At 40.4% G+C, this 20,991-nt stretch overlaps 3 protein-coding genes and 1 pseudogene across 4 annotated transcripts in view; 1 reads left to right on the top strand and 3 right to left on the bottom strand.

Moving 5' to 3' along the window:
* The first annotated feature begins 796 nt into the window (after positions 1-796).
* Positions 797-3,002, top strand: LOC148742109 (uncharacterized; annotated as a pseudogene). The gene is made up of 2 exons (XR_015997684.1): positions 797-1,397; positions 1,492-3,002. The product of XR_015997684.1 is annotated as an uncharacterized LOC148742109 (transcript).
* LOC111334295 (uncharacterized) lies at positions 2,629-4,468 on the bottom strand. Its single transcript, XM_022939995.2, is given in 3 exon segments — positions 2,629-3,466; positions 3,656-4,023; positions 4,025-4,468. Coding segments are annotated over 3 exon segments (1,455 nt in total). The 3' UTR covers positions 2,629-2,823.
* Positions 4,469-5,741: 1,273 nt separating this feature from the next.
* Positions 5,742-20,991, bottom strand: part of LOC148742107 (uncharacterized) — a 17,642-nt gene continuing 2,392 nt past the window's right edge. The window contains exon 2 of the mRNA XM_088751437.1: positions 5,742-7,779. Within this exon, the coding sequence (XP_088607563.1) occupies positions 6,719-7,759 (1,041 nt within the window). The 5' untranslated portion in view covers positions 7,760-7,779 and the 3' untranslated portion in view covers positions 5,742-6,718. The remainder of the gene's footprint in view (positions 7,780-20,991) is intronic.
* On the bottom strand, positions 12,241-17,347 carry LOC148742108 (uncharacterized). The gene has a single exon (XM_088743801.1). It carries the CDS (start codon positions 17,323-17,325, stop codon positions 12,241-12,243), a length of 5,085 nt encoding a protein of 1,694 aa, XP_088599927.1. The 5' UTR covers positions 17,326-17,347.

Here is a 20,991-nt window from a genome sequence, read left to right as displayed (position 1 = left end):
ATACACCACAAAAACCAATCAGAGGGCAGGATTTAAAATATACATTATATTTCCAACATTTATTAAAATCAACTGATTAAATAAGCCACCTAGACTGGACATTTATGGTGGTTGCTTATTGGCGGTTAAACTGTATGTGCAACAGAGTATCACCAGTAAATTTATCTAGGACGGAAAGAGCACAGAGTGTGAATTGTAGGGCTTTGAAAAAAAGTGTTTCAAATGGTCCTTTGTCTAGGAAGTGTAGGTTTTTACAGATTAATTATAAGAAATTTGTCCTTACTTCCCTCATGTCTAATACATCGAATACAATCTGGGAGACCTAAATATACATTTCTCCTAACACTTCTTTGTATTTGTGGTTTTGTAGCTCTCTAAGAACTTATCTAAGCTAGTTCATAAGTCTAAGACTTAAGTTCTGTAGTCATTAGTTGGTGACCTTCTTGTAACTGATGTGCAGATGTTTTTGGTGTTCTGTGTTGGTTGTTTCCATGAAACACTCCATTTCCAGAGTATCTGGATCCTTTAACCAGAATATCCTTTCCACCTGGAAGCAATGAAATAATCGGATATAATTTATCAGGTTTACGAGAATCATTCTGAATTCTAGAATCCTTCACACCATTAAAAAAAATCATTAGGCCGAATTACTATAACTATACTGGTGCATGCTGGAGGTATATAGAAGTATACAATTCTTGTGATGTTACTTTGAAGAATTTTGAATTGGATCAACTAATAATCACCTGAACTACTTGAACTACTATTTCTTTACAACTAATAATCCCCTAGTTTATATATATATATATATATATCTTATTAACCAAACGCGAAGGCCGTACTGGGGGAATATCGGCCTGAGGTCTTGAGAGTACGGACCGAGCGCAGCGAGGTCCGTACAAAAAAGACCGAGGGCCGATATTCTTCCAGTACGGTCCCGAGCAAGCTTGGCTAATAAGAGATTTATTATACGGCTGAATTAAGTTCAAAGGGATACAAGTGCGGTATCATTCGAGACCATTCGGGACAGTGCCTGGTCCAATACTTAGAGAATATTGGCCGGCAATAGAGCATTTTGATTGGTTGATTTTAGTTATTGGCCCTCTCACTGTCCGTGTCGTGTAATTATTTCCTTGATGTCTTCAGTAGAGTACCGAAGTGTGACGTCACGTTACCATGGAAGCACTTTTTGCTGGTTCTAAACAAACCAGCGTGGATTCAAGATGGCGGCTATTTCGATAAGTTTACTCACTTCTTTCTTCTCTGATGAACCCTCAAGGATTCAGCGTGGCGAAAATAATTACAAATCGGGTCATATTGAGTCTTGTTAGTATTCGGACGGAATTATTCGAGGGTCTGTCCAAGCTAGCATGAAGAACAAGTCCTATAAAGTCACAGTGAGTAAAACTTTAGCGAACACGACGCTTAATTAATTCAAATTAATTCTTCAGATTTTTAGATTTGTTATTTACTTGACTTTTTTTTTAATAGATCAACCTTCATGGCAGTGAAATATCATCAACGCAGTGTAATTGTCCTCGTGGAGAGTATAAATGTAGCCATGCTGCGGCTCTTGCAATTTATTGCATCCATAATATAAGCAGAACGTCCAATGTGAGTGGAAAAAGCAAAAAGCTCCAGACAAAACTAGGCCAATAGAAGAAATATATTCGTCCCCGAATGAGTATATTTGCTTAAAAAGAGAAGTAACAGATGAAGATCGTGCTTGGCTATATGGAGAGCTTAAGAGATACGGTAATTTTACTGGTACTTTATGGATTCTTTCACCCGAACCCGAAGTTAACAATCAATTGCCAATACCCACTGTGGATGTATTGTTACTTCAGAGGAGTTTATAAACTATGAAGGAAATAAGGAAGCCTATTTGGTGGAAAGATTAAAGATCGATGTATATCAACGCAAAACTGTCCACGAGAGAACAATTGGTCAACATGACAATCCCACGTGGCATATGCTTCGAAAGGGAAGACTTACAGCAAGTAATTTTGGCCCAGTTCTCAATTGCAAACGGGTTACCCCTTCCCTCATAAAGAGAGTCCTTGGGCAGTATGACCTTTCAAGGGTTCAATCAATTAACTGGGGTGTTGTGAATGAAAATGAGGCCAAGAGAGCATTCCAGGAACTTACAGAACTCTCAGTGTAAGATACTGGTCTATGGCTACAAATGGAAGGAATGTTGGGAGCCTCCCCTGATGGTCTTACTGGAAAGAATGGCCTTCTTGAAATAAAATGCCCGTTTACCCATAAGGATAATACAATAGCAGAAGCTGTTGCCTCTGACAACTTCTATATCACAAAGAATGAGAAAGGAGAATATGAACTAAACAAAGAGCATTCACATTGGCACCAAGTTCAAGGTCAATTACACCTGACTGAAAGAAATCTATGCTTTTTTATTTGTCTGGACTACAAAGGACACTCTGGTTCTGCATATCAAGAAAGATCCAGAATGGGCTGGCAAACTTTTGAAGTTAAAGGAATTTTATGTGAAGCACCTAATCCCTTCAATTGTGAATGACCTTCTATAATTAATAGTAACCTTTATTTCAAATCTCACAGGTGCTAGTTTAAACAAGAGATAAACACATATATAGACAACATTAAATACAATATAGCATTATACTTTTATATTTCATATTGTACATTTATACTCTATTAAAACTTTCCATGATACAAACATAAAAAATACAACATGATTTAAAATCAATAAATAATGTTTTCATGAGTGTAATAGAAGCCACAAAAAACTTAAATGAGTCTCCTTTGCATATGGAACATTTATGTTCACTAAAATGTTTTAATTTATGAAGTTACATATTTTCTTACAAAAAAACTATCATTCCATATCCACAGGTGCAAGTTTGTATAGTTCTGTCTTGCTTTCATTAACGTTATGAATATCTGGTCTTCCACCAATACCATGTCCACCTTCCAACCGTAAAAGTAATTGACGTCATTAATAAAACGCTTGACATAGCTCACCACTACAGAGAATATTTGCTTGTCGGGCAGTCCTGTTTCCATGCATATTACATCGTCCTTTAGAGTAAGCACAGAGTATTTTTCTCGTTGATAATGTTCTCTACGCCTTAGCGTACAAAGGTCTTCTCTCAGCTTCTCCATTTCAGACTTTAATATCAAATTCTCGGCATTTGTTGCCAGCACTTCTTGTGCACTCGGTTCATTTGCCGCCCCGTTTTGCAACGAAGAGTCGTCAATACTTTCACTGAACTTTTCCACGAACTCGGACACAACTACCAAATCGTCCTGATCGTCTAACTTTGATTTATTTTTCTTGTTAGAAATCTTGGGAGTTCTAGTTTCAGTATTTGGAAATAATTTATCTGAATTTCTCTTGAATATTTCAGGGCCATTTGCTTTCAAACCTGCGCGAAAGTGACAGCTACATACTCGTGAGTTTCGACTCGGATTTCGATCTTGTCTCCTGTGATAAAGCATTAAAAATAACTTAATCAGATAAGAAAACATATAACTAACCATTGTTTTGTGGATTAGATGAATAATTGATGAAGAAAATAAAGTAAAATACATGTTTAATAAGTCAAAGGTTATCACTATTGTTGACCTTGGTCACGCTACCTACACGCTCAACCGAACACGAAGTTATGCTTACCTTAGCAGTTTTTTCCACCGGTTAAATTCACTACTACCTTCGCTGGGAAACCTAGAAAACTTGCATGTCTCTCTTTCGGACTGATGATTGCAATCGGGCGCGAAACACTGAACCATTTTACTCAAAGTTACAACACAACAGAAGCACAGGCGCCATCTTAAAAGTTTGTTTAGAACCAGCGAAAATTGCTTCCATGGTAACGTGACGTCATGGCTTCGGTAGTCTATTGAAAAGGGCTGCGTACGCGCCGACATCGGGCTCTCTTTGAACTGAAATGAATACTCAGTTTGTCCAGGTACTGATATCTTGGTCATGTCATATATGATTATCTTCTCGCCATCTGAAGTGTAGGTGAAGCGTTGAATCTTTTACAGGCGTACGACATTTCTCGCTATCCACCAACAGCGGCCTTTTGTGTTTAGAGTACAGCAACGCTTCTTGCGGCTCTTCATCTTTAGTTTGTAACAGCAGTGTAGAATAGTCAATAGTGCTTTTTTTGTTGTTACGTTTTATCGGAGACAACTGGTGAACATAGCCTATAATGGCTTCGTTGCCTGAACGCTTTGGCGATGTAGTTGCTTCAGGGACAATTCCGCTTCCTGTTGCCCCCATTGAACTTTCCGTGCCCTTCACTGAACTTACCATGGTCTCCATATTTGAACTTGCAGTGCTTTTCGTTGAACTTGCTGTGCTTCTCGTTGAACTTTCTGTGCTTTTCGTTGAACTTGCTGTTCTCGTCGACGAACCTGATGAGTTCCTGGCATTTGCTGCGCTCTTGGTAGTTGACGGAGACCTGACATATTCGTCCGCCATCGTGACTGTTTTTTACTAAACTTGATCCATGCCATGCGGACGCTATATTCATATGATGTGACTGGATCGAAAATTTACTCATCTTTGATTGGCTAACCTAAACTTGACCAAAGTTCAAATGGCATCTGTTCTGATTGGTGCTTTTCGATCCTCACCGCGCCAGCGACGACTCTCTTTTTTATTTGCGAGCGCGAAGCTATCTGACTTTTTACATTGCGATACTGTTTTCGCGAAGCGTTCAGACTCTAAAAATTTGAGCGCCCGATTAAGTTGAGCTGAGAATTATATGTTAGAATGTGCTCGTATACTATAGAAGCCTTTTGTCGTAAATACTTGCGCGCGTTCACAATAGAGGTCAAAGTTTGACAGGAGACAACAGCAAAGTTCTCCGACTGTGTGGGTTTAACCATGAGCTATCATGGATTGTATATGACTTCTAAATTCCCCTTTTAGCCAGCTTCAGCAAACAAGCCGGGACTGAAAATTCGACTATAACACACTACGCTATAATTAACTCTTTTTTGCCAACGTGACGTTAAGCCAACTTTGGTAGCTTTCTGTGGAAAAGTCCAGTTGGGTACCCCAAGTGCCTGCAGACACTTACGGGACCGCTCCATTACAACAGCTCTTCATTGCATAGTTTAACTAAGAGTTCAAACAGGGTTTCACAAAAATGGTGGTAACTGGAGATGTTCGCATTAATACAACAGTGGTTCCAACAAGAGCTTCCACCAGTAATTGATAGCTCCCACATGTACGCATTGCGGACCTATTTTGTTTTTTCTGAGGAGCAATTGGTGCCAGAACTTTTATCACCTTGCAGGGAGGGGACAAGATATTTTTGAGAATTTCAAATGGAAAGTTGGGCGGGATTTCCTGATTATTGGGCCACTCAGAAATATCTTCTGTTTATTGTCGGAGATGAAAAAGGTATCCGCGCAAAAAAAAGTGATGCTTTTATTCCAAGCCTTGCAATGTTGTTTTGAAGCCTGTGATAATTAAAGCTATTTCTTGACAAAGGGCAGCACCCGTACACAACATAGGACATCATCCCTCAAGTTACTTAACCACGCCTTTCATTCTTCTTTAAGATTTTCTGCCATTAGTAGTTTTGCAATTATTGGTGGTCTAAAAAAAAAACAAAAACAAAAAAGGGAAGAAGGCTTAAAACATTCTCCTTGAGTTATTACTTCTGTCAAATAAACTTTCATAATTATGTAAATGATGCAAGTTGTGTAACTAAGTTGGCACATTCAACCTTAACAACTGTGGATTAATTTCATCAATCTTTCATATCCATACACTGAATAAATTTGAACATTTCACCAACAGCACTCATAACAAAGTACACATAAGATAAACAAAATTAATTTCTTTTTAACTAGCACTGATTAAGTAATGCATTCAAATTTTGAAATAAAAACTCAACTTACAATGTTTCGAAGTTGCATATTTTCAAATTTAATATTAGACAACAGATCTTTTTTTGTGCTAGTTATAGACCACTTTCATAAATGGCTGCCGGATTAATATCCTTTTGTTTAAATTTAAATTAGCCCTTCTGGCCTCGCTTGAGATAATGTATTCTTTTGACTTTTGTACTGGAGAACGAGGCCAGAAGGGCTGATTTCAATTTAGACAAAAGAATATTAATCCGGTCTGTGCATTAATGCTTTTAGACTAAATCACACCACTAACTCGACTGGTAGATAAACTGCTACTAGCGTCTTGGAATTCATTTGGTGAACTTTACAAAACTTTACTATGTTTTCAACAACTTTACTCATGCAGCAGTAAACAAGATTACATGATTACTTCATTTTGTAACAAAAAAAGACAGAATGTATATGTAAACTTTCCTCGCTTGCGTTCTTGGTTTGGGTAGGGAGAAACAGTGGCAGATTCAGACCTTGAGCTGGGGGGAAAGTTGTTTGTGTGTTTATATTTTACCCAAAATAAAAGGGGGGACTGGGCTCTCCAAGCCTCTCCCCAAGAACCACTTCTAGGAAGCTCCGTTATGGAAGGGAGGGGGGGGGAATGGTTACCCTGGAGCAGAACCTGGTGTTACTTGGCAAAGAAACTTTGGAATCATTCATATCTATGCTACAATTTACCAGTATTGAACATATTTGGTCATTGCATGTTCAGGTCAAGCAGGTTTGATTTCATGTAAATTCTAGACTAGTACATACTGTAGGCCTGAAATCGAGAACCATTCTTAGATATTGTCAGTAGCTATAAATGAAAATTTTAGTTATCCTCCACATTGTTGAAGGCTTGCTCAGCCTGCTCAAACAGGTCTTGAAGTGCGTTTTGCAAATCGACCGCCTCCTTCATATCCCTCCGCAATATTTCCAAAGTCTGTTGTGACAAAACATATGTTACAGCATTGGCCGCTGTGAAGCCCATAAAGACAGCAACAATTACTACTCCAAAGCCTTTAGTAAAGGAATTCAGTTTGTCCCACAGCTGTAAAAGTTGGAAACCTTGTGTCATGCTTGTTGCAAGATTGATAACTCCATCAACTGCGGCGTAATCAACTGTGGTGTAATCAGCCACGAGATGAACACGCTGTATTTGGCCATCAATCTTGATTCGCAGGTTGCTGATTTTTCCAAGAATTGAGGTGAAATGCGTGTTGATTACTACTACTTTCTTGGGAATTTTGCGATTGTTTGGATCTCTTTCGCAAATGTCCACGAGTTCTGTGACCAGCTGTTCCATTCTTTGAAGTCTGCCAGATATCATACTGAACATGTCAGGGTTGCTTTCAATGAGATTTGATGCGCAGGAGATGGTCTTCCAAGTCATGAAGAGCTTCACAAATTGAAATACTGCAATGAAGGCTGATCCATACACCATATCTGTGATTGCCTTGTTGCTCTCTTTCTTCTGGAAATCTTTCATTGTGTTTAGAATCGCATTTTTGATCTTTTGGTGATCGGTGATTTTTTCCTCTGCAATGCGCTCCCGCAGTTCTGGCAACGATAAACCAAACTGATTCCAGCAATCCTCTAACATGGCCTCTGAAGCATTTCTCTTTTGATAGTCAAAAGCTCTAAGGATGGCCTCTTTACCATCTTCTGGTATTTTTCCAAGCATATCTTTGATCGTGTCAATGTGCTCTCCCAAAGTGCATATCTCCCCGACATTTTTAAGTGCTTCGCGAAAAGACCATCCACTCTGACAGAGATCAGTAATGTACCCGAGGATTTTACCCATGTTTCCATTTCGCTCCTCCTCAGGAAGTTCATCCCACATCTTCTGTACAGCAGCAGCATCATCATCCATGTTCACCGATTACGAGCAATCTTGGAAGTGAACAAATTTCTAGAATCACCTTCATTAATTACAGTTCACATGGGGAATCCCCGATATGGCATGACGTGACACTAGGTAGTCAGTTATAAGAAGTAATCATCGGCAGCCATCAAGACTTTGTCTACTGGTTCTTTTGAAGTAAGGAAATGTCATTTAGACACATTTTGTTCATAGCTCACCTCATACTGTCTATATATATATATGACCATGTTTTAGGGATCCTTTGCATTCATTTTTGTTAGGGAATTTTTCTAGATTAACAGTGCTGACTGTTTCAGTTTCGGATTTCAGGAATTAATCATCGCTAGCCAGAAAGACCGGTTCCTTTTGGCCAAGTCTTCTGGTTCTTTTAAAGTGCGAAAGTGTTACTTAGACACATTTCATTCACCTTTAACCTAACACTGACTGTATGAACATATTTTAAAGATTCTTAGCGCTAATTTCCCTGACTTCCAGCTGTGGTGATTGTATCATTTTCGAATTGCCGGATTGCTCTCGTCCTCGAGAAAAACAAAGATAGCCTGGATGGCTATCGATCTCTTATTCTGCAACCTGATTTTTGCAAATGTAGTTGAGAACGACTATCCTTTTGCTAGCATTTACAAAACTTATGTAAGCGACTTACACATTCAACGCTATTGATTACGTCACAGTTGGTAATCCTGTATTCATAACTTGGCACAGTTTTCGTTAAATATGCATGGCGGCATTTCACACAGTCAACTGGAGTTTTCACATCTCTAAAGACATCTTGTGTTTCGGTTTACGCCACTTTTGCTACGAGTCTAGTTCACTACATTCGTGTTCGTTACCAAAATGCTCAATTCGCTGCCTCTGTTAATTCACTGTTTTCACCATAGGTCACAAACAATATCTGCATTGTATACTCCCAAATTCAGCGTTAACCATGTTGCCGTAAAAAGATAACACGTTTGAAAGGTAGTAAGATTTACTTCGGCAATCAAGGAACGGCTTTATGAAAAAACTTTGTTCCATTTATAACTCTTAGATTGGTGACAGATCGGTAGCTTCTAGACGTTCGTAAGAAGAATGATCAGTGAAAGGTTTAAGAGGAAGAGATCTGAGAATATATTGCAAATCAATGCATGGGATGCCGTTTCTAGGAGTCAGTTTAATAAAATGACCATATGCAAACTGCCTACTAGCTTTCGCCCGAAAGGTTACTGTATTACTTCGAATAGTTGCTGCAGCATTTATTAAATTTTCCACGATATGGGTGCGGCGTTTATTTGAGGGCAGCATTTATTTAATATGCTGTTTACTTTTAAAAAAAAAAAAAATCAACCAAATTTTAAAAGTAGAACAAGAGAAACCTAGTCTGGCTATACAGATTAAACTGTATAAAATTCAAACATCCATACAAAACGCATCCGATCATTGATCACCATACCTTAATATCCGACTGCAAAAGCTTAATTTGAAGAAAGTCCGACAACTCCATCACGTGTTCAAGACCGGTTACATTGCGACAACTAGCAATTTAATGTGACATTTGCTTACAATGGAACCAAAGAACCTCTAACACTGGTAAGTTATCTTTCAGACTTCATTTTCATTCAGTTTGTAAAAGCCCTTTGATCTTTTGCTACAATAAATCGCTCCATAACGACTTATTTTTTTTTCCATTGGAATTTCTCAACAAGATTATTGAGCCGCCGTAACTACAGCTACCGGCATAGATTGGGTTTGCACAGCCTGTCAGTTTTTTAGTCCAGTGGCCAAGAGTTCAAGAATATCTATGACAGTCGTCAGCCGAAATTCTTTAGTCGTCGAGTTCATTCCTCATTTGACCCACTGCGATTGTTTCCGTTCGAAAATTTATGACCCCCCTGATCAGACAACAAGTGAAACAATGGTAAGCCTTAAAATATTTGTAGAAAGTTGCAACTTCAAAATGTAATATGCTCAGGTAACTGTATAATCCATCGCTACAACTTGCTGTGAGCATTCACAGTGACAATGTTAATTAGCCTGTGTCTTCTTTAATGGTAAACTTGAAACACGAAGGCACGCTATAAAAGGAGAGGTGCCTTAGGTACCTCTGGATCATTTGTCAATCAATCGTCGCACCATACAGAACTCAATAGTCAAATCAGGTTGAGCTGCAGCCGATCCAAAGCAGCGAACCGCAGACAGATTTATTAAAAACTTTTTACCTTTTCCTCTCAATGGAAGAATTTGTCAAGGTTTGCATTTCCGTTCTCCAGTGGAAATCGTTTTCATTTGTGGCAGTAAATTTGAAATTTGACATGATTCACTTCGCCATCGCGTAAATATTACCACACTGTAATATCATGTCTGTTTCTCAATACTGGATGTAGACGACCATAAAAATAAAAAAGAAAGACAAAGAAATGTTCCTCCCCTTCTTCGATAATGCGAAGGATTAGTCGTATCACCCAAACGCAGAAAAATTCAACCAAAATAAAATCAAAATAAGCTAAATTATGGAAATTGGAGTCAAAATAAGCTAAATTATGGAGATGAGAGTCAACAAGAACAAGACTCAATATCTTCTGATTTTTGATGCAAAATAATACTTTTACTGCCTTTTCCATGCACACCGTTTCACTTACGGTCAGACCGTTACTCGCCATGTTGGATGATTCTTTCATTTGAGCTGAAATCAAGGGGCGGAGCCAACCTATTCATAGCCCGCCTTTGTGTTTTACAGTAAATGACTTCTGTTTAAAACACCTCTAAATAATCTATCATTTTATCTAAAATAGGAGTTACCTGGTGGTGATGCTATTAAAGACAAAGGATAATAAGTAATGTGCGAAACTTCTTTTTAGTTGTAAGTAATAAATATCTTTCAATATAACAGTACTGGTAATCTTTTTGGAAATAAAGAAGAAATATCGGCAAGGCAAATTACCATAAAATTGAGATTGTAATAGCTCTTATTGAAGTTGAGTACGCCACCCAAACGATCCAGCGGTATTTCTGTGAGCAAACGTGAAAGCGAGGCTAAATGGTCAACATCAATCAGACTTGGTTGTAATTGCATGAGAAAGTGATAAAAAAGCTATGCACTCTGCCTAAAGTCTTCCAGAAGCAGCCTTCTTTTCCACTGAGAAGAAAGTACAGTTACTTAGCGGTAATTGCCCACAGAATCTTACCAAAGAAAGACTAAAAGAGTGGTTGTCATTCTGAAAAGGGACGGCGAAAGATGGTAGCGCGCGGTCCGAGGCTACGAAGGCTGAGTTATCTCAAAGGTATTTATAAGATTGCATTAGTTTTTGTCACTTCTAATTATTTGCATTGCTTAAAGGGAATTTCGAAGCATAAGCTCTGTATCGACTTGACTTCCGTGAATCTGCACAGTGGGTTTCACTGGTTGATGCGAAGGACGATGTCCCTTCATTCAATCACAATTGACGGTCGCCGTTTGGTCCACTGGTTTACTTGCTGCCAAGTGTTGCCACTTCTCCGTAAAATTATTCTCCCAACTATTTTTTATATATTAACTGATGACCCTGCGGCAAGTAAAACAAGTCGATATAGTGGCAAAAACTAATGCAATCTTATAAATACCTTTGAGATCACTCAGCCTTCGTAGGTTCGGACCGCGCGCTACCATCTTTCGCCGTCCCTTTTCGGAATAACAACCACTCTTTTAGTCTTTCTTTGTTAAGATTCTGTGGGCAATTACCACCAAGTAACTGTGCTTTCTCCTCGGCGGAAAAGAAGGTTGCTTCTAGAAGACTTTTGGCAGAGAGCAGAGCTTTTTTATCACTCTCTCATACTTGAACTTGAACTTTATTTTTATTTAGACACGGTAAATCTATCAGATAATTAATAATATCTGTAACTGACACTCCGTTACAGTTTGAAATACGTACCTTTTAATCTCGACGATTCACTTGTACATAACACACAGAAAAAATACAGAATTAACAATGCGAACTTAAACCCAACGAAACAAAAATACAACGAAAGGAATACGAGAAACTACAGGAAAATACAAACGAAAGCGCAACTACTTACAAGATCTGTACGGCACTCCGGAATAACAACGACTGAATGAAAATCACAACTACGATGTTATATAGCAGATAAAAGGCTAAAACAATAGACTAAACAAGGCTACACAATACTCAAAGGCGATTGCATGAAACAACGCTGACAAACTTAATTTACATTTTGACAGCACGAAAAAATACAAACTAATAAATACAGAACTGAACTATCGAGACGAGAACTATTTACACTAATTACAATTAACAAAGACGAACGACAGAACTGATAAGAAAAAAAAAATAATAATAATAACTCTCGTGGCTACATAGCCCCCCTAATGAACCACTAAAGTCCACAGTTCATTACTTAACGTAACTATTGTACGACGCGAGAATAAGTTTATCCTTTTACAGTATGGATTTTCAATTCCATTGCATTCTTCTTAACAACAGGTTCAGTTTCTCTTTTTAAGCTTTGTTTTCTCCCTCTAAGAAACACAGTTTAGTCACTGGTCTTGTAAGAATTGTGGTAGCTGTTTGCACCTTGGCTGAGCGGACTTTCCCGTCTTTTCCCGTGAAAACTTCGGTTACTCGGCCTAACGGCCATCTTCCTCGATGAATGTTGTCATCTGCAATTAGTACCAGGTCTCCGTTCGCTAAGCAACGGCGGAGTTTGGTCCATTTTGCTCTCTCTTGGAGGGTTGGCAAATACTCCTTCAACCAGCGCTTCCAAAACAAATTGGCCATGTACTGGACTTGACGCCAGCGTCGCTTGCTGTACATTTCTTCTTTGTTGAAGACTCCAGGAGGCAAATTTGGGTTGGCTCTTAACAAGAGCAGATGGTTTGGCGTAAGAGGCTCCAGGTCCTTCGGGTCACTACTGACTGGAGTCAAAGGTCTGCCATTTAAGATCCCTTCAACTTCACTCATCAAGGTTCGGAGCATTTCTTCAGAGACGAGTTGTTGTCCTAGCAGTGCTCTCAGGATCTTGCGCACAGATCTGATCGTACGCTCCCAGGCCCCACCCATGTGTGAGGCTGTAGGGGGATTGAATTTCCATCTAATATTCTTCTGACGAAGAAAACTGTGGATTGATTCTTGATTTAAATCATTCAATGACTCGCGTAACTCTCTTTCCCCTGCTTGGAAGTTCGTCCCATTGTCACTGTAAACGGTAACTGGACATCCTCGTAAGTTAATGAATCTTCGTAACGCATTAACGAATGAATCAGTGTCAAGCGAGTTCACGACCTCAATATGAACGGCTCTGACGACCAGGCAAGTAAACAAACACCCGAAACGTTTCACGTTCGAGCGACCTTGGCGTACATAAAAGGGACCAAAGTAATCCACGCCTACGTATGTGAATGGTGGGTCTCCTGACATTAGTCTTTCCCTTGGTAGGTCGGCCATCAACTGCTCTCCACGAACTGCACCAAGTTTCTTACACTGGAAACAGCCACTAATCACTCGACGCACAGCTGAACGCCCCTTGATTATCCAATAGAATTGTCGTAAGCTGGACAGTACGTATTCTTGACCGAGGTGGCCAACCTTTTTGTGGTGCTGAGAAATGATCATATCCGTTACCTGATGACGATACGGCAGAATAATTGGATGTTTTGCGTCATAGTTGATTAAGGCATTTTCCAGTCTTCCTCCAACTCTTAGAATTCCAGTGTCGTCCAACAATGGATGAAGTTTGCGCATGTGAGCTGGTATCTTAAGATTCTTTAACTCGGAGGTAACTCCACGTGAAGGTTTCGATGAACTGATTGTCTGTATGGCTTGAATGACTTCCGGAAATGAAAGTTTTTGTACATGCTTGATAACTTCCCGTTCTGCGTTCTGTAATTCTTCCACGGACAGGAACTGGGATCCCTCTTTCAAACTGCTTTCAGGTGTGGAGTTAATGGATCTGCTACTGTGTCTTTCGATGAGCCACGTTCTGAACCTCAATAGCCAGGCCACAGCTCTTCGTAATCTGTCCCAAGATGAGTAATACTCTATCAACCTGGAGAGAACTTCGCTTCGATGACGTGTCAACGACTGGCTGTGAGAATGAGTTTCACGCTTGATTTCTGGATCATCATCTGAAGGTCCTGATCGGTGAATTGTAGGATCACACGGCCAGAACTCTTCTTTTTTCTTCAGAAACTCGGGACCACTCAGCCATTTACTGCTTGTACTCATTTCTTCCACCGTAAGACCTCTGGATACTTCGTCTGCTGGGTTGTCTTCGGAGCTAACATATCTCCACTGATGAGGTGCTGAATTTTCATGTATAACTGACAGCCGATTTGCAACAAACGTATGGAAACGCTTTGACTGATTTCTGATGTACTGCAACACGCAGGTGGAGTCCGACCAAAATGTCGATTGGCTAATCGGAATATCCAGCTCTTCTCTAACGGTCTGATCTAACTGAATGGCTAAGACTGCAGCTGACAGTTCCAACCTTGGCACAGTCATAGGTCTCAAGTGAGCAAGGCGAGACTTCCCCATGAGAAACGCACAATGGATTCTTTCCTCGACATCCTCCAATCTGAGATAGGAGACTGCTCCATATGCGATTTGCGACGCGTCGGCAAAGTTGTGTAACTCAGCCATCTTCAAGTCTCCAAAGCAGGTTGGCTTAACGCATCTGTCTACTGTTATCCGAGAGAGACCGACCAACTGAGCCTTCCACTTCTCCCACCTTTCACCATCATTAGTGCCGATTGGATCATCCCATCCAAGTTTCTGCTTACAGAGCTCTTGTAACAATTTCTTAGCCGGGAGGATGATTGGCGCAACGAAACCAAGTGGATCATAAACGGAACTTGACAGGGAAAGTATACCGCGACGGGTGTTCGGTCTGTCTTTAAGAGCAACCTTAAATAGGAACTTGTCGCTCTCCATGTCCCAGTGGAGCCCCAACGTGCGTTGCATCGGTAGCTTGTCTTTGTCTAGGTCAAGGTCTAGTACCGGTTGATCTCTCTCAGATTGAGGGACTGTACTCAGAACTTCCAAACTGTTGCACGACCACTTTGTGAGTCGAAATCCGCCTTTGGAGAGCATTTCTCGGAGCTGATACACAACTTCGATAGCATTTTCAGCTGACTTTACCGATTTTAGGCAGTCATCAACATAGAAATTCCTTCTGACAGTCTTAACTATCTCTTCTGAGAATTCACCTTTGTTGTCTTCTGCTGTCTTTCTTAGCGCGAAGCTAGAACAACTTGGAGACGAGGTCGCGCCAAACAAATGGACCTCCATACGATGATCAACTGGTTCTTGGGTCAGATCTCCATCTGGCCACCAGAGGAATCTGAATGCATCTCGGTCACCTGGCACTACTCTGACCTGATGGAACATACATTCAATATCAGCAGACAACGCGACTTGTTCTTCCCGAAATCTCATTAGCACACCAACGATAGAATTTGTCAAATCTGGTCCAGTAAGGAGCTGATCGTTTAGAGACGTTCCTTTATGTTTTGCAGCGCAATCAAAAACCACTCGAGTCTTTCCAGGTTTGTTCAGCACTGGGTGGTGGGGTAGATACCAAATCGGCTTGTTCTTTACATGAATTTCATTAAGTGGCACTCGTGAAGCGTGACCTTTGGTAAGATACTGTTCCATGGTGGTCTTGTAATTTTTCAGAAGCTCACCATCTTGCATGAACCTGCCTTTAAGCGCCAGTAGCCTCTTTCCTGCCATGCAGCGATTATAAGGCAAGACTGGTGGGTAGTTTCTCCAAGGAAGCGCAATTTGGTAATGACCATGCTCAAGTTTCACAGATTGTTCCATAACTTCAAGGGCTCTCTTGTCTTCCACTGACATGCCAAGCTTGGATTGGGGAACAACTCCATAATTCTCCACTTCCCAGAACCTTTCTAGCTGGTGCATAAGACAATCATTCTTTTCTCCCACGGGCTCCGCTGATCCAACAAAATTAACGTTAAGATGGCATTCTCCGCCAACGTTCTTATGCATAGGGCCCATGAGTGTCCAGCCAAGTGGCGTGCGTATGGCGTATGGCTCTCCCTTGTTACCACGTCTCTCCTCCAACACCCAAAAGGCATCAGGGACGTTGGTGCCTATAATCAATCGAACTTCCTTCTCACTAGTACTTGGCAGCTTGATGTCTCTAAGGTGAGGCCACTGCTTTAGATCTTGTTCTGATGGAATACTGCGGCCTGAAGCATTCAATTTATCAACTGTCCAAAGTCTAACAACGTCAACTCTGTCACTTCCATCAAGTGGCTCAACAACTAGGCTTAATTCGTGACCAACTCTTGGGCTATCCTCTTTCTCTTGAGTTGTCAAATAAAACGTTTTCTGGCGTCCATGCACTCCAAGATCCATGGGTAACTTCTTGTCACACAAGGAGATGTCTGATCCACCGTCTAGAAGGGCATAGGTTTCTATGGTCTTGTTGGCGTCATCATGACTTCGCACCTTTACAGGAACTACTCTCAGGCACACCTTTCCTTCTCCAGCTGAGGTACTATTAGTCTGTCCACTTTGAAACGGGGCACCGCCTTCAGCTTGAGTTCCTTTATCAGCCACTCTGTCGCTACCTTCCACTGCTGGTGGTGGAGATGGTGGATGAAGTAAGGTGTGATGTCTCCTCTTACATCCTGGGACTTCACAAGCACCCTTTGCTAAACATCCAACTCCTATGTGGCCATATTTAAAGCAATTGAAACAGAGCTGAGCTTTCTTCATTATCTCCAGGCGCTCTTCGAAGCTCTTGTCCTTGAAACACCTGCACCTCGCTAACGAATGATCACCATTGCACGATGGACACTTCATGAAAGAAGCTGGCTTGCAAAAAGGGGGTAGACTCTGTCTGCCACCGGATTTGGTCTCTTGAGTGTTAAATGTGCTGACGCGTTCTCCAGTTAATGTAGCACTCCTCGACTTAGGTTTTCGCCTTTCATTTTCCGATCTGTCGCGCGCGATGTCCACCACACAACCGAACACGGGGTTATTTGCTACTCTGGCTTTGACTTTAACAAATTCAGCGATGTGACTGATGTTCGTTCTTTGGCCAGTTTGCTGGATTTGGTCTGCAACTTCAACAAACTTGGTGCGGAGATGATATGGTAATCTCTGAACAATTCTTCTTAGGTTGTCTGCACTGTTTATTTCATCTAGATATCCAATGGATTCTAACGTATTTTCACAGTCCTTCAATTTGTCTGCAAAGGCAAGCAATCCCGCGCGATCCCCTGGTTTCAGAGGGGGTCCTTCTGTTAACCTGGTTACGTACTTTGAGGCAACTGTGAAGGGGTGACCAAAACGTTCTTGAAGCAGTTCTCTTGCTCTTTGATATCCAAGGGATGGATCCATTACTAAGCAACATTTGATGGTATCGTTTGCTGCTCCAGAAGTGTACTGAAGAAGGTACATGAGTTTCTCGCTTTCACTGGCTGCATTGTTCACGATACTGGTTTCAAATGATTTGATAAAGTTCCAGTATTCGAGAGGATCACCATCAAACACTGTCAATTTCTTTTTAGGCAACGCAAATCCTTGCCTCATAGCTAAAGCCACACTATCCATAACTGCTCCACGCAAAACAGAGCCTATCGACTCTGGATGTGCAAAGGCGGCTGTAGGTCCGGCTGACCAACTCTTATACTCCTGCGCATTAGATTTCAGCCGCAACGGAAGGTCTTGAGAACCAACGTTGCGTTCAACACGAGAATTAGAATATTCCTGATCAGGCGCATGTGCAGCTCCTACATTAACTCCTTCACTAAACGGCTTCAGATTTTCAAAAACGTTCGGTAACTTGGCTAAATCAACTAGCTCGTCATCCTGAAGTAACTTTATTTGAAGTTCAGTTTTCCTAATTTCAAACTGCACATCCAAAAGCTCTAACTCTAGCTTCGTTTCTTCTTCCTGACGTAGCAATTCTTGCCTTTTCTTCAGCTGGTACAACTTCAGTTGCGCTATTGCCTGATTCGCTTTAAGCTGTCTGATAGATAGTCTAGATGAATGCGAACTTTGCGAAGAATTAGCGGTACTTACACAGTCTTCAACTGGCATCTCATTTTCCTCACGTGCTCCGGCCTTTAATCCCACGTCCTGGATCCATCGCTCTATTCCCGAAACGAAATCCAGTTTTCGACGGAAATGTTCCTTGAAATAACGTGCTTCGCTTCCCCACACTTCCATATCTCCATCCAAAGTTGAGATGTATTCGTAGTGCACCTGTTCGAAGCGAGAAAAAGCTTCCTCAATCTCCAGTAACTTCTGTTTAACTTCATCGACATTTTTTCGGATCACTCAGCAGAACTTCCGTAGCACGATACAACATCGTTACTCTGGATAAACACCCTGACCTCGAATTCTTCTTTCGCACACTTTCGAGGGCTTCTTCTGAGTGAGCTCGGCGTCTTCTCCGACCTTCAATTCCGGACAACATGTCATCCACTTCAGATCTTTGAATGCATGTAACTGACACTCCGTTACAGTTTGAAATACGTACCTTTTAATCTCGACGATTCACTTGTACATAACACACAGAAAAAATACAGAATTAACAATGCGAACTTAAACCCAACGAAACAAAAATACAACGAAAGGAATACGAGAAACTACAGGAAAATACAAACGAAAGCGCAACTACTTACAAGATCTGTACGGCACTCCGGAATAACAACGACTGAATGAAAATCACAACTACGATGTTATATAGCAGATAAAAGGCTAAAACAATAAACTAAACAAGGCTACACAATACTCAAAGGCGATTGCATGAAACAACGCTGACAAACTTAATTTACATTTTGACAGCACGAAAAAATACAAACTAATAAATACAGAACTGAACTATCGAGACGAGAACTATTTACACTAATTACAATTAACAAAGACGAACGACAGAACTGATAAGAAAAAAAATAATAATAATAATAACTCTCGTGGCTACAATATCTTTACAATCTATTATTAGAATTACAATCTACTTTAATCCATATAAACATGATCTAAAATTTAAAACTGAAATAGAAAAAATAAAGAAATTCTGCTTTCCATGGATGCCGTGTGCGTTTTGTCGATTCCGACGAAGAAATCGCGACAACCATTTCCAAAAGATTGAAGTGATTTTGCTTGCCGCAATTCAGGGGACAAACTATTCCAGATAACCGCACCGTTATAGCTAAAGCTCTTTTTCAGGAAATTGGTGCGGGGCAATGGAACAGCTAGTTTGTTTTCAGATTTCCTTAGATTATAAGGAGGATCATATTTAGTGAAAAGAGAACCAAGATAGTCGGGCGCAAGACCATGTATAGATTTATAGACCATGGTGGCCACATACAATTGCAACCAAGTCTGATCAATGTTGACCCAATAGCCTCCCTTTGATGTTTGCTCACAGAAATACCGCTGGATCGTTTGGATGGCGTACTCAACTTCGATAAGGGCTATTCGAAACTGGCGTTGTTTAACAGAGGCATTTGTCCACGCGTGCGTAAGTGGAATAACTTTGTCGTGTTCAGCGCCATTTGTAGAGTTTTTGACGCGTTTCTACGAGGTTTCAACTGGATGATCACCACCTTTTTGTAATATTTTTAATTAAAAATGGATGAAGGAGTATGACAAGTTCACCAACATTTCTAACTCTGTGGATACTCATGGTGTTTACTGGCTCTTCGGTCGAGGATATTATAATGGTCAAAGTGTGAACAAAATGCGAAAAAAGCCCGAGAACTTGAAGTTTGAGATTTGATTTACTGAAGATCTAAATGTACACACGAGACAACAAACCTTGAAGGTTAGTCTTAAGATGTTGATGTTTTAATTTTGTGAATGACAAAGTTGTATGTGGAGACAATCGTGAGATATTTGATCCGAGGAAAGATGGAAATTTAGATTTTGTTCTTATTTTACTTCAACTTCGAAGTAAAATTGCGGTAAGTTCAAGGTGGCCCCCAAGCATGAAATCACTTTAAATGACATCGTCTTTTCGTTGTCTTTACAGCCATATAAGACAAGGCTTAAAAAAATGTTCCAGCTTCAGGATTAAGTTGCTCTTACTACAACCCTCAGCGAATCATTTTTAGGGCGATTTTGGTGGATTTTCCAGGTCGTGACTCAAAACCGTCTTTGGCCTTTTTGCTCTCCAAGTCTGTTGTACATGGTAGATAGGCATGTGTCTTAACAACGGTTATGGTCTTACCTCACTGATCAGCTACGGTTTTTGGTTATTTTTTTACTGTGTTTTGGAGGTAATTTTTATTAATGCCTTTTCAAGCTGCATGTGCTAAGTAGAGGAAAAACTTCGGTAGAACTTATTTATCAATTGGCCCCCCAAATCCCTCACTATTGTCAGTTGTTTATCTATTTAGCTGTTGGTCTAACTAGTCCATTTACCTCAAAAAAATGTGTGGGCTTTGTCTCACGAGTAAAACTGGTGCCGTTTTCTTCACATTCATGTATTATTCGAAACGAAGGGCGTCAGCTGTATTCTGTCCTGTTCATTTCAGCAGAATGCTTTGCCTTGCGAAATAAATCTTGAGACGAAGTGCACAATGAATTTAAAACCAGCTTAGTTATATTTCACTTTGCCGTATGTGTCATGATCTTGAAGTTCTTATTTCTTGAGATTGAAGATGGGAATTAACTGTTATGTTCTCTTCTGTTTAAACACGAAGGCGCGCTATATAAGGAAGTCTTCCCTGGGAAGACCTAGGCTCATTTGCCACTCACCGTTGACGTGTGCGGGTCAAATTTAAATGCTGGTAGACGAACAAAAGGAGCTAATGAGATATCTATTTCGTATATGTGCACGATCCTTCGCAGTAAAGCACTATTTAAGCAATAGTGAAAATCAGACCTGAAAAAAAAAAACAAAAAAAAAAAAAACTCAGGCCTGTACGGGATTCGAACCACTGACCTCTGCGATACTAGTGCAGCGCTCTACCAATTGAGCTAACAAGCCAACTGGGAGCAGATTATCAAATTAATTCGACATAAACCCGTAAATGATAAATCAAACAACAAATATATATGAAATACATCTATATGAACTGCGGTTATGAAACGTATATGTGCACGATCCTTCGCAGTAAAGCACTATTTAAGCAATAGTTGTTTGATTTATCATTTACGGGTTTATGTCGAATTAATTTGATGGCCTGCTCCCAGTTGGCTTGTTAGCTCAATTGGTAGAGCGCTGCACTAGTATCGCAGAGTTCAGTGGTTCGAATCCCGTACAGG

Source organism: Stylophora pistillata, chromosome 1, assembly GCF_964205215.1.
Source record: "Stylophora pistillata chromosome 1, jaStyPist1.2, whole genome shotgun sequence".
Taxonomy (NCBI): domain Eukaryota; kingdom Metazoa; phylum Cnidaria; class Anthozoa; order Scleractinia; family Pocilloporidae; genus Stylophora; species Stylophora pistillata.
This window is presented reverse-complemented; position numbering and strand designations above follow the sequence as displayed.